Source organism: Melozone crissalis, unplaced genomic scaffold (genome assembly GCF_028551555.1).
Source record: "Melozone crissalis strain CALT ecotype California unplaced genomic scaffold, PUWL_Pcris_2 ptg000033l_1, whole genome shotgun sequence".
Taxonomy (NCBI): domain Eukaryota; kingdom Metazoa; phylum Chordata; class Aves; order Passeriformes; family Passerellidae; genus Melozone; species Melozone crissalis.
In genome coordinates, this window is record NW_026535811.1 from 15,036,765 (window position 1) to 15,050,688 (window position 13,924).

The 13,924-nt window shown below is 44.0% G+C and overlaps 1 protein-coding gene across 1 annotated transcript; it reads right to left on the reverse strand.

The window, feature by feature from the left end:
* Positions 1–1,130: 1,130 nt before the first annotated feature.
* On the reverse strand, positions 1,131–4,724 carry FGF23 (fibroblast growth factor 23). Its single transcript, XM_054282196.1, has 3 exons — positions 4,496–4,724; positions 2,156–2,259; positions 1,131–1,568 (listed from the first exon to the last, which is right to left on the reverse strand). The coding sequence occupies exons 1-3, from the start codon at positions 4,722–4,724 to the stop codon at positions 1,131–1,133; spliced, it is 771 nt and encodes a 256-aa protein (XP_054138171.1).
* Positions 4,725–13,924: the final 9,200 nt, after the last annotated feature.

Consider the following 13,924-nt stretch of genomic DNA (forward strand, 5'->3'; position numbering starts at 1 on the left):
TTATTATGCAAAACAAACTGTCTTGTGTAACACACTACTGATTATTATTAATCCTGGTACTTCTCTCTGAATTGGAAATATGCAAAACTAATAATCTTTATTTCCATATTGAGATTCTAGAATTTAGTAAATGTAGAACTGTGATAGAGAACCACTTGGGAGAGAGTGAGACTCTCCTCTTTTTTTCAAAACCTCAGTTTAGATTCAGTCAGAAATTGCTCTTTTTCCACAGGAGCCTTTAATCCTCTGTTGTCCTGTCAGTTCCACCAATTTTCCATGTTTGCTGCTCCTATAACAGCAGAATACCTTTTTTTGACTTATATGGGTGAAGAGAGAATGAAGCTCCAACTTAAAGGCTAAAAACAAAGAATCACAGGTTGGGAGGGACCTTAAGGTTCATCCATTCCACCCCCTGCCATGGGCAGGGACACCTGCCACTATCCCAGGTTGCTCAGAGCCCCATCCAACCTGGCCTTGAACACTTCCAGGGATGGGGCAGCCACAGCTGCTCTGGGCACCCTGTGCCAGGGCCTCCCCACTCTCACAGGGAGCAATTTTTTTTGATATCCAATCTAAACCTACTCCTGTGACTGTGAAGCCATTCCCCCCTGTCCCGTCCCTGCAATTTCTGATGAAGAGCCCCTCTCCAGCTTCCTTGTAGTCCCTTCAGATATTGGATACATGACATGATAATTTTTAAATAATAAAATAACACACCACCTGGCAGTTTGTCTGCTGTGCTTGGACAGGATGGTGCTAATAAGAGATTCCCTGTTTCTGCTGAAATCTTGGATGCTTCAGGTCTCTTCATCAGTAACATAACATCAGTTTCCCATTTCATACAAGGGATTCCTTGTTTTGTTTGATTTCATCATTGATGCAAACTTAAGGTGATTCAGACCCCAAAAGGTTTGGTTTGTGTGACTGTTTTCAAAAATGGATCTTCTTTCCAGTAGAGCCCGAACTGGAAAAATCTGACTTGTACTTACAGACAGCAGTTTACTGAGAAAACAAGATTTGAAGCTAAGGAACTTTTCCCAATGTCTCCCAGGTTTCTAAGAGCCACTTTGGCATTCAGGCTGAGTCTGACAGACAGTTCCTTTTGCCCCTGGTGAGCACGGGGGCCGCGGTTATCTCGTGATGTAGAAGCGGGGGCTTGGGAACCTCCTGGCCTCCATCATAGCGTGGGGATCATCGGGGTTCACCACGTCGTTCTGGTTGATCCTCATGGGCTCCCTGGGCATATGGGGAAAGTCTGCTGGCTGCTGCTGCAGGGAGCCAAACACTGGGGTCTTCTTCTGCGGGACCAGGATCTGGTGAGGATCTACGGGATCAACATCTGCGCTCCTGGTGTGTCTGTGGGGCTCGGGGGTGTTGAATCGGAACAGAGGGATCTCGTTCTTCCTGGACAAGAACTGGGAGTATGGTGGTGGATTCATACCAGGGGAGAAGGCTTGTTTAACTCTGCCCAAGCTCACCAAGAAGTGGTGTTTGGGGGATTGGTACACATCGTACCCATTTTCCAGTGTCCTGTGGCTGAACACACAGTCCTCTTGGTTGAAGTAATGCTGAGGGGAAGAAATAGGACACTTGTAAGCAGAGGAGTCTGATGAATTGCAAACACTGGTTAAAAGGGAAAGAAGGGTGAGATCTTGCAGCAGGTGTTTTTCTAATCTCCCCAGGTCTGTGTCTGACCCAAATGCAGATCAGAGTTGCATGTCTATGCTTTCAGCAAAGGAATTTTAATGATAAACCCTGTTTTTCTTCCAGAGGGTCCCCAACCATGGCTTTGTGCTACAGATTGGTCCCTCACTAGATCCAATTTCTGTAATATGGGAAAGTTGGTGATGGTGGTTTTTTGGGTGTTTTTTGGGGTTTTGTTGTTGATGATGGTGGTTTTTTGTTTGTTTGGTTGGTTTTGTGGTTTTGTTTTTTTGGGGAGTTTTTTGTCCTCATTTACCCAGGCAGGATCTCAGATGATTTTTGTCAGCTCTACAACTTAATACAATCAAAGGAGAGAGAAAAGTTTGACCTTTGTCAGATCTTCTCTAACACTTCCCCCTCCACCTGCAGCTACCCAGGCTTGCCCTGGCTGGGGAAATGGGCACCACAGCATTCAGCCATTCAGCCTCAAGGCTTAGGAGAGGTCACTCACCGAGCCAAATATGTTTCCTTTTGTGTCCATGCACAGGTAACGTCCACTCTTCACACCTGTGATTATTACTGAGCCAGCACCCTCAGACCTGATCATTAGGGCACCTGTTCAGAACAACAAAAAGGCATTTCAACAATGCATTTACGGATCCATGGATGCTCTGGATGGAAGTGACCTCTGGAAGTTCAATCTCCCACATGACCTTTCTTTATGCCAGTCTGGTCTTCCATAGTTTCTCCCTTTTTAACTGATCTTTGCATGCCCATGGGACTGTTGCCCACCCTAAATCAGGTTTGCTGTGGCTTTGGAAAACTCCCAATATGGAGGGCACCTCTCTGAGTGTCCTGTTCCAATGTGGCACTAACCTCCCAAAGACATTTTTTTTTCCCTCTGAAGTCTCAAATTGTTGTCTGAGGACATTGCCCTCAGTTCTGCCATTGCCCACATCCAGGGGGAGTTTGTCCCACTCATCTTTGTGGCTGCCCTGTGGTATTTTTTCAGTTGTGCCCAGCAGTGGCATCAGTGGGATGGGCAGGAACTGATGCTCAGGTGGAAGTTCTACCTGGACATGAGGCAGAACTTCTGTCCTGGGCAGTGACTGAGCCCTGAACAGACTGTCCAGAGGGAGCGTGGAGTCTCCTCACTGGGGATATTCCAGAACCATCTGGACACAATCCTGTGCCCTGTACTGTGGGATAGCCCTGCTGGAGCAGGGAGGTGGGACCAGGTGACTCCCTGTGGTGCCTTCCAACCTCAACCAGTCTGTGATTTTGTCATTACTTTGCCCTTAACATCCTTTTTGCTGGACTAAAACTACAACAGATCATGATCAAGGCTCACTGGAAACCCTGTGCCAGACCAACTCCAACTTATACTCATCCACCATGACGTGGGGTTCCTGTAGTGCTCCAAGAGCAATGTCACTGGTACCAGGTAAAGTGGGAATAACAACTTTGCTTGATCTGCTCCTTGCATCTGACTCAGTGCCTGTTGCCTTGTCCCACCCAGGAGATCTGTGCACACCCAGGCCATGCCATCCTGGTGCAGAATTTGGCACTTCCCATTGTCTGGTGGCAGCAAATCAGTCACCCTCCCTCTCAGTATCCCTTCTGTTGTCTGATTTCCATCTTTCCTGCTCCACCATTCCAATCCTGCTATGCTTGTTTCATGGCATATATGGGAAAATGTGATATTTTGCTGTCCGTCGTTCTCTAAAATCCCACACTAGTTCTTGACCAACATATCTAAAACTAGTTTCATAAAATCTTTTAATATGTAGGAAGAGTAATAAGACAGTGCCAGCATTTCTGTGAGTGTTTCATTATTAATTCCTTAAAAAATAGCAGAATGTGATCCTTTTTCCTCATTAATTAAATTATTACTTTAAAAATCATCCTTATTTACTTATGTAAAAGCTTCATTACCTAGGCTTAGATTTTTAACTGAGTGTATAAAATAGATGTAATAATAGTAGTAATAATAATAATAATAACAACCACCTGATTTTATGATGCATAGCTACTTGCGATTTGAATGCTGCTAAGAGAGAAGTATTTTTGAAATGCTGTAAAAGAACTCTTAAGTCTTAAACCCCTCCCACATTTGTCTACTAAAGAGTTTGGACCAAGTATTTAGCAAAGGAAGAAGAAGAAACTATTCTGTGTTGAAGTAGAATAATAATATATATAATTAAATAAACTCTGAAGACACAATTTGAGAACCTTTTAGTGATACTAGAGTATAGTTTCTTCTCATGAAAGAACCTTCTTCTCATGAACCCCAAAGGCTCAACACTTCTTTTGTGCCAATCTGGTCTTCCATAGTTACCCCCTTTTTCACTGATCTTTGCATGCCCATGTTCTGTGCACACTGAAACTTAACTGCTAGTAGTTCTCCGCCCTCCACCCCAAAATACAGATTTTATGGATGCCATCAGCTTTCCAGCCCTGCTCAGTGCAGTTCCTTTGGTAGCACCATCACTGGGAAGCAGCTATTTGGGGAATATCATTACCAACCTCTAATAGGAGCTTCCTCCAGAAACTGGGGGTAAAATCATAAAGTGAAGGATAATTCAGGTGGTTTTTCCTTGCAGGGTATTACAGGAACCATAGAACTTTAGTTGTCCTAGGCTAGGAATGAAATTCCCTTTCCACTAGATTTCTTTGGAGCGATTTTATTTGTTAAACAAAAGGAGAATTATGATGATGTGTATTTTCCATCCCATGGCTGTGCTCCTCTGCCTGCCTAATGAGAAGAGGGGAATTTCTGTAGGTGGTGAGGAAGTAAAAATTCTCCTTGTCCCTCCCCTGCTCCCATGGAGGTCTGTAGGAAGCCACTTACTGTAGATGGTTTGGTGAGGAGCGCCGTCGACGTAGCCATCAGCGTTGATTTGGAGGTGGAAGCTGCTCCTCTCGGTGTCGGTGTAGAGGTGCATCAGGCGGTCTCCACTGCCCCAGCTGGGACTCAGCAGTGGAGAGGAGTTGGGAAAGGCAAGGGAAGCCTTCAGGCTGCAGAGTAGCAGGAGCAGGGAGCTGCAGGGAATGCCCTGGGGAATGGCTCGCCGCTCCATGGTGGGTCAGCGTCTGCTCCCCTCCTCCCCTGGTGCCTGGAGTGTGAATCCTCAGACAGGATCCCTTCTTCTCTGCAGAGGCTTATAAAGGGCAGCAACATGACATCACACAGGAAAACCTTCTCCACATCCTTGATTTTTGGCAAAGCAACATTTTAAGTGTCCCGAAACCTCAAGGGAAGGATCTCTGGCTAAGGTGTGTGGGGGAAAAATGTAAGGTTTCTAAAGACAGCTCACGAAAGCTAATCATATGTTCAAATGTTATCTACAACCCTGTGACATCTGAAAGCTTCCCACGCCTCTACTGTTGGATCCAGGAAGGGCAATCCACTGCACTTGAACTGAAGGGAATGACCCTTCGGACCTGAATTATCTTTCTTTTTTGCCAGATATGTTTATTCAGACTCCCACCTCCCCTCACCGTTTCCAAGCTGCATTCTGATTTAGAGGAAACATCAAATACAGCTAAAATTTTGTTGCAAACGTACTAAAAGTTAGTATTAAGTTGTCCTGAGTCTGGTTCCCCCTTCATTATGGTCTAAGTTCCACACCAAGCCTGTTGGGCTGATATTTGTGTCACTCAATTCAAGTGAAGGGAACTTTATATGAGCAGAGCCTACTTCAAATAAACTGTCCCTTTTCTTTCTCCTATTTCCTTCTGCATCACACAAATAATCTAAAGTTGGTCAAAACCAGCTGAAAATAATGTGTAAAACACTTAAAAGCTGGATGTTTGCTCCTGCATTGCACATTTGGCTGGCAGTTTGTAAAAAATGTTCCAAGATACAAGACCTGCTTCTCAGGTGTCCTGCCAGTGTTGTGGGTCTTTACAAACAAATTTTCTTATATCAAAAAAGATGATTCCATTTATTACATGAAAATACTGTATATTGGTGAATCAATGTTAGGAGTGACAGGTCCAAAACTGGACTGTGTTAAGGTTCCTTTCAAAATTTAAAATAAACTTGACAAAAGTAGCAAACAATAAAGGAGTATTTCCTTAATGAAACCAGGATTATTTTAACTGTAGCAGTGTAAGGTTCAGTTTCAGTCTCTAGCTGGACACAGCATGAAAAATTCTTAATTTCATTAACAACCTGTGGAACTGTACCATCAGCATATAATGGATTGATAACATTAATGGATTGATACAGCTGTAACCCACTGTAAAAGTGGATCTGATTTTGGTTTTTTTATTGTTTAAAATGAGTAAAACCCTGCCAAATTCAGCTGCCACACCTGTGTAAATCCAAAGACTTGCGTCAGAGTATATTCACCTGTGTAAATGACAGCACTTTTAGCCAAAGTGTATAAGGGTCAGATCGTAAACTGAGCAGGCTGACAAATCTGGCTGCACTGAAAGACAGTCCAGGCCTCAGATGTTTTACTGGTTATAACATCTGAAATCTTTAAATTAAAAGGTAGCTTAGATGGAGAGTTATTTTTTCTTATATATATTTTTTTTTTAAAAAAAAGAAATATCTCCATTTACTGTTGAAATTATGCACCCAGATTTTTCACTTTGATCTTAGAACAAAAGTTTGGGTTTTTGGGTTGTTTTGGTTAGTTGGTTGTTCTGGTTTTTTTCTTTGCCCCCTTGATTAGACTCCTATGGAAATGTGGATATTGATACCTCACTTGCAGAAGTGTCTCACAGAGGCACTGTACCCTCTTGGAATGTTCTGTCATTCTTTTGTGACTGCAGTTTTTCTGGTTTGATGTCTCATATTCACCATGACATTTTGCTGTGCTTGCCAGCATGCACTGATCTGATCTTTTTCCAGTGCCTTGGTGGCACAGAAAACATTCTCAGATATTTGAAAAATTCATTCAACCTCATTTAAGCACATGCTAGTTGTGAGCATCTGTTTATGTTTTTATAACAATCAGACAAACAAAGTTACTTTTACAAGGTTAAATTGTTTAGCATTTTCTAAAGTTTCCCACAGTATCAAGAAAACTCCAGACTTTACTAAGTTCTGTTTAATCTGCTGAGCTAAAGTGAATTTATTAAGTCCCTGCTTGTGAGAATGATAATACAAATTCTGCTTTTTCATAGACTTTTTTGCTTTAAACCCATAAATACCCACTACATGTGGTTTGTTGTGGGTTTTTGGGTTTTTTTTACAGTCCATGTCCTTTTTATTTCAGGCTGGTTCATTTATTCCTTCTGTGGCTATTTCTCTTATCCTCTACCCATTCAGCTGTTGATGGGGTAGCCAGGTGTATGAAAGCTGCTTTACTCCTTCAGCCAAGTCTGTTATAATAGAAGTGATGACAGCCTTTCTTGTCTTGCATGTTTTGCTGATGCATCAGCAATAACAATATTTCTGCAACTTTTACCACAGAGGCTGGTATAGATTTTTTTCATATTTTTATATTGCTCTATGGTGTTTGATGAATTGAGACAGCTTTCTCAGTTCTCAGCTAAAAAATTGCTGATAATTAACAGAAATTGCTTGTTGTAGGGAGAAATAAATGGAAAAAAATGGGACTGAATTTAAAGATCACAACCATTTCACATTGCCATATTTTCCACTTCCCACTGCAGGGGTGCTACACTGCCAGTGTCAGGTGCCACAGTGGTGCAGGATGCTCCTTAGATGTATCCTGGAAAAGCAGCTGGGAGACAGCCTGGAGGAGCTACCCCCTGTTGTCAATGCCAGGAACCAAGGTAAAGTGAGGAAATCCTCACTCCAGAGCAAAAGATGAGAAGAAAATATGGATAAGACATACTCCAGCTTTCAGGATGAAATTTATTCAAGACAATCATTGAGCAACCTGGTCTAGGGGGAAGTATCCAGGCCCATAGCAGGAGGTTGAAACAAGATGATTTTTGTGGTCCCTTTCAACCCCCAGATCATTCTGTGATTCTGTGATTGATGCTGCAGCCCTTAGTGAGTCTCACTCCCCTCCCTCCCTGCCATGCCTTTGTCCCAGGCCTGCTCCTGCTGCCTGCTCCTTGCTCCAGAGGCAGCTCAGCTCAGGTTTAGCCAGGTCTTCTGGGCACTCACCTGGGCCAGGTGCCTCAGCTGGAGAATGGGTGACACTCAGACCTCCCTGGTATCATCATTTAACTGCAAATGACACAGAAGGAACTGAGGGTCACAGGAGCTCTGACTTTCCCCCATTTTGACTGCTTTGAGCTTTAGGTCAATTTGCAGTCCAAACTTACCACCTCAACTTTGTAAAACCCTCAGCAGCTAAATGTCATTCCTTGTGCTGCTTTCTTTTGCTGATTATCCCCTCAGTCCTAGAGAGGACGCACAAGGCAAAGGCAAGCTTTTTTACAACAGATTGAAGTTACTAGAAGGGACTTGCAGTTATCTTTTGGAAGGGCTTTGTGGACTATCAGAAAAAAAAAAGTTTTCTATTCAATCTAACGGATTTGCCTTCCAGGATTCTCCTACGAGTGAAACTACACGTCCCTTCCCAGTGCTGGAGTTCCTTTCATCACGTAGGAGCACCTGTAGCACTCTTGCCTAATAAAGCATATTGACTTATCTGTAAACAGGTGGGTGGCTTGCCCTTTTGCAGCATTCTGTGCCATCTGAGTGCCTGTGCTGGCCTCAGGAAGCCTCTTGCTCTCTGCTGCTCAGCTCACACAGCAGTTTGGGTTGATAGATTCAAAACTACCTCTGCTCTTAATAATTTCCTTAGCACTGCATCTTTTCAAAAGAGGTCATGGAAATCAGGGGCCTGTCCCTCTGCCTCTGCTTCCTTAAAATCACTGTTACAAGTGGCTCTGAGATGATCACACCCCCAGCACTGGAAGCACAAGGGTGGAGTGCCTCTCCAGCAGTTATTCTAGGAATACTGACGCACTGAGCCGAGGGAATGTACCGTGGATGCTGTGTGTGTGTGTGTGAGCAGTTGCCTTTGCCACAGACTTCACCCAGTGTTGTTAAACACATCCTGAGTGACCTTATTTGGAGGCCCCATTCTTGTCACGCTGCCCACGACTGAAGAAAACATCCTGGCCCAGCTCACCTACGTGAACAAGATGAGGTAAGCACAGCCCACTGGGTTTGGGACCGCAGCGTGTACCAGCAGTTTCTGCAGTGTGCCTGCTCTAAGGAACTGAAATGAAGGGCCTCATTCCTCCTCCAGCTGAAATCCTTGGCACAGCTCCCAGGCAAAGCAGAACCAGTCCCTAAAAGGTTTTGTTTTCTGAACAGAGAGTGTTTCTGTCATTTTAAGGGGTCTGAGTTTTCTTAGGTGTTGTGGGAGAGAGAATGGGTGCAATTTGTGGTTAGAGCTGCTGATACCCTCAATTTCAAAAACAATCATAGAATCACAGAATGGCCTGTTTGGAAGGGATCTTAAAGAGAATTTCATTCCAACCCTCTGCCATGGGCAGGGACACCTGCCACTATCCCAGCTTGCTCAGAGCCCCATGCAGCCTGGCCTTGGACACTGCCACAGCTTCTCTGGGCAACCTGTGCCAGGGCCTCAGCACCCTCAGAGGGAACAATTTCTTCCTGATATCCCATATAACCCTGCACTTCTGTCAGTGTGAAGCCATTTCCCCTTGTCCTATAACTCCAGGCCCTTGTCAAGAGTCTCTCTCCACCTTTCCTGTGGGCTCCCCTCAGGTCTGGAAGGCTGAAAAATGTTCTGGTTTGATGCTGAGGCTTGGAGGGCCTGAAGTTTGTCTGGATTCTGAAATCTGCCCTGTGCACACCCAGTCCTGCTGCCCTGCCAGCCCAGGCAGGGTGAGAAAGTGTCTCCTTTCTCCTGGTGTGCTTGCTTCCAGGTGCAAAGGAATCCTGGGGACACAGATACACAGACTCAAAAAAAGAGTCACTTCAGTCATCCATCTCCTATGGTAATACGCTGCAAGGTGCCTAAAAGCAGACTGGTGGTTTTATTTTGGGAAAACTCATTGGTTTATGTAAAGTTTCATGTTTCCCAACATTGGGAATAGGCTTGGACTAGGAACATCTAGGAGTCCCTTCTGATCCAAGTATTTCTAGGATTCAACAACATCTGCCACTACATTCATTGACAGTTTCTAATAAACTAAATGGACATTTTCCCCTTGTTAGGCAGAAGACAAGGATAGATAACAAACTTTGTTGTAACTTAATTTTAAACTTATTCCAACCTCTTGGCTTCACATGTTTCACTCAGATCTATCTCCTTTAAGAAGAGATAAAAAAGGCTTAGGTTAAAGAAATTAGGAATGGAAAATGAAAAGAGGGAGAGGGGAATGCAGTGAAACAAGAAGACAAAATATGCAGACGTCATCATTAGCCAAGGGCACTTTTACTGTGGGACAGTAATAACACAGCATGTGACTGATGTGGGAAGTGCTGCCTCAGTGCAATTGCAGGTGTTGCTCTTTGGCTCTGGGACTTCTTTTCATGTGGGATCTCTTCAAAATGAAAACTTCATTGGAGAAATCTTTGCTCTCTATAAGTTTTAAGAGTAATTTTTTTTAACACAAAAGCCTGAATAATAGATGAAGACAGTAATGACTGAACATTGTCCTTGTGCTCAGGGTTTCTAATACAAGGAATATAGAAAGATTGCCTAAGCCACTGCAAGACCAGTCTGTGATACAGGAGTCCTTTAAAGAAACATGGAGATCAAAGTTTGTAAGGGGCTGGGCAAGACAAGTAACAGTAGCTTAATTTTTTTCAACTAAACTCTGTTAGCTCATCTTTGCTCAGAAGCTGGGTTCTGTTTTCTGAGATATTTCCATGACAGGGAGCACATTGAGGAGAATTTATAAGACTGAACAGAAATCTGGCAAAAATATGTCTTGAACTCTACCCCTGATTCAGGTTTTCCTTCACAAAATATCTTTTCAGATAGATGTGCAGCTACATTTTATTTTTTTCCAGTGTAGACACAATAGTTCTTCATGTTGCTTTCTCAGCCTGCCACGTTGTTGGTGAGGAGGAACTTGAGAGTCACATTGTGCAAAGGTTCATCAGCTGCTGGGACACTGATCCTGCACCTGGGCCCTTTTGATCTTTGGCCATTTTCACAGCTGTCACAAGCTGATGCCATGCCAGGGCTGGTTGGGAAATGCTTTCTCTTTCAAATAAGTCAGACTATCATCTTTATTGAAGTTCTGACTCTCATCAACCTGCTCAGTTCTCCAAAAGCAGAGAGATTTCTTTGCTGACAATTCTTTCAAAACTTAAAAATACAACTTAATACTTTTTTTTTTTAAATCTTCTTTTTATCCTTTCCATTATGCCAAAGGAACTTTCTTACATGCCAGAGGCTGGTTATCCCATCTGCCTACTCTGAACATGACAATCTCTCTTTGACACTGGTGTCACTTCTTGACCCTTTGTTCCATTCCTCTTGCAGTTTCCACTTCTGGTGGAAGAATGGAAATTAATTCAAGGTACCACCTTCATGACCAACTGATGACCATCTCAGTATGAACTGAAGTTGTGCAGAATGCAAACACACATAAGAAATTCTAATCACTCAGGTGGCCTGTGGACCTGCATGTTGATTGTTATAGGGGTGTAGGGAAAAAAATTCAATTGGAGATTAGCTTTTTATTTTGAAATCTGCAAATTTCTCTTTAAAAAGTGCAAACACATCTGCAGATTTGCTCAAGAGTTACAGAAAGTGACATGTAGACATACCCCATACATATTTACTTTCCTACAGTTTCTATTTCTGTAGTTATTGCCTTTGCAAAATCATCATTATAATGGAATCATGGAGTGGTTTGGATTGGAAGGGACCTCACAACCCATCTCATTCCAACCCCCCTGCCATGGGCAGGGACGCCTGCCATTATCCCAGGTTGCTCAGAGCCCCATCCAGCCTGGCCTTGGACACTGCCAGGGATCCAGGGGCAGCCACAGCTTCTCTGGGCACCCTGTGCCAGGGCCTCACCACCCTCACAGGGAAGAATTTAATCCCAATATCCAATCTACACCTACTCTCTGTGACTTTGAAGCCATTCCACCTGTGTTTTGACACTGGGTTAAATGTAAACTGGTTTGTCCTGCACTGGATCACTGAGGTAGTTAAAGTTCTCCTGATGTCACTGAGTGACACCTATGCTGATTAGCATAATTCCCTTCTTTGGGTTTTTGCATAATTTTGTTTTATTGCTTCTTCAATAGGCTAGAAGATTTATGTTGGACCAGTGAGTCCTGGGCTCAGGTAATAGGCAAAGTAACTCCAGGAAGAAAGCAAGGCTCCAGCCACCAGGAATGAGTCAGGATGGATCATTTTTCATTAAAAAAAAAAGGAAAGGAAGAGTGCCCTGAAATAAATATAATTATAAACTGTTTTGTTTTAGACATCATCCCTAATGATTTCTTGTTTGACGTAAGTTTCATTGTCCTTGGAGAAGCTATTCCAGATCTGTCAGCCATGGTTCATGAAAGCACACAATAAAATTGTGAGTTGTAAACACTTAATTGTGAGGGGAAAAAAATTAGTCCTAATCAAGGCATTTTGGTCCACACCCTGTGACAAAAAATAGCGAACAATTATATGTGCTTATGAGATCCAGGATTGAATAATATGTTCAGATCTCATGATCCAAGGACACTGCTTGTTGAGCTCATCTGGACTTATTGGCCCCTTGGATTTTGGCCAAACACTTTTCAGCAGTGTATGGCTTCCAAAACAAACATGCTTTTGGGCTGAGCAGGATGCAGAGTTTGGCTGGAGAGAAAAAAGAAATCTCTGCTTGTGGCTGCATACTTGGTTTTTTGTTTTTATAATTTTTTTCTCCAATGACAGCGACTTCTTTGCTGCAGTTCACTGCAATTCCAGTTTGCATTACATGTATTAAACCTAGAGATTCCCGGTGGTTTTCCTTACCCTGAGTCTCCTCCTCAGCTGTCCAGCAGCTGGAAGAGATTCTTACTTCCTCCTTTAATCTTGGGTTCTGACAACGAAACCAAATGACCTTTTGGATTCTGCAAGTCATTGCGATTCCTAACATGGAGCACAAGAGTTTGCAGTTGGACCATTTTTTGAAGGAACAAAGTCACCTGTAGTTAAATACCTGGGACCTAATTGTCTCCTCCATTGCTCAAATTAATGCAGAGCAGGGTGGCTTCAGCAAATGCCAAAAGTAAAACAAACAACAAAAACCACCCCAAAAGACCAATGCAAAAGAGATGTGGGGCTGTTTATTTCCTTTTACAAGCATGTCTTTAATTAGATGGCAAATACTTATCCCAGGTTGCTCAGAGCCCCATCCAGCCTGGCCTTGGACACTGCCAGGGATCCAGGGGCAGCCACAGCTGCTCTGGCCAACCTGTGCCAGGGCCTCACCATGGTCACAGGGAAGAATTTCTTCCTGATATCCAATCTAAACCTGCTCTCTGTCAGTGGAAAGCCATTGCCCCCCGTCCTGTCACTCCAGGCCCTTGTCAAGAGTCTCTCTCCATCTTTCCTGTGGGCTCCCTTCAGGCACTGCAAGGCCACAATGAGGTCACCCCAAAGCCTTCTCTTCTCCAGGCTGAACAATCCCAATTCCCTCAGCCTTTCCTCCCAGCAGAGCTGCTCCATCCCTCTGATCCCCTTGGTGTCCCTGCTCTGGCCTGGCTCCAGCAGCTCGCTGTCCTTGCTGTGCTGGGCCCAGGGCTGGATGCAGCCCTGCAGGGGGGCTCAGCAGAGAGGGGCAGAGGGGCAGAATCCCCCTCGCCCTGCTGCCCACACTGGGGGCTCAGCCCAGCACAGGGGGCTTCTAGATCCCAGCACTGGCACTGGCACTGCCCCTTGCTCTGAACGTGCTCTCAGCTGAAGCCGCACAGTTCATGGACCTGAGCTTTGTGTACCTGCAGCTGAGCTTATCCTGTACGTGCCAATTACCAGAAAGCCTCCTTTTTCCTTTTTTTTTTCCTTTCCCTTCATGGTACTGAATCCTTCAGATGACTTCTGCAGCCATTTGTGTTGGTAAGAGTTAGCTCCAGCTGGAGGGACGCTTTCTGTCAATGCACAGGACTAATGTGTCTTGTGTCAAGACCCTGAAGAAGATGCCAACCCCTCTTAGACTCTCAGCAAAGCATGGGCTGCTCTGGTGACCCTTTTGAGATATTTCTCTATTTGACCCCCTTTGAGTTGCTATCCAGAGTTTCAACCAGAGCTTAATGAATCATGAAGCTGTTACAGGGGCTGTTGCAGGAGATGGGTAGATGGGATTTTTCCTGATACATCTTCCCCTAGCTTTGAAGTTGGTCCAGCATTCATTTAAGAGGTTG

Excerpts from the sequence above, each read along its gene's own strand:
- FGF23 (XM_054282196.1), bottom strand. The coding sequence starts at position 4,724 with ATGGAGCGGCGAGCCATTCCCCAGGGCATTCCCTGCAGCTCCCTGCTC. Across the intron at positions 2,260-4,495 it reads TCCTCACCAAACCATCTACA|GTGCCCTAATGATCAGGTCT; the intron begins GTAAGTGGCTTC and ends TGTTCTGAACAG. Across the intron at positions 1,569-2,155 it reads AAGGAAACATATTTGGCTCG|CATTACTTCAACCAAGAGGA; the intron begins GTGAGTGACCTC and ends TCTTCCCCTCAG.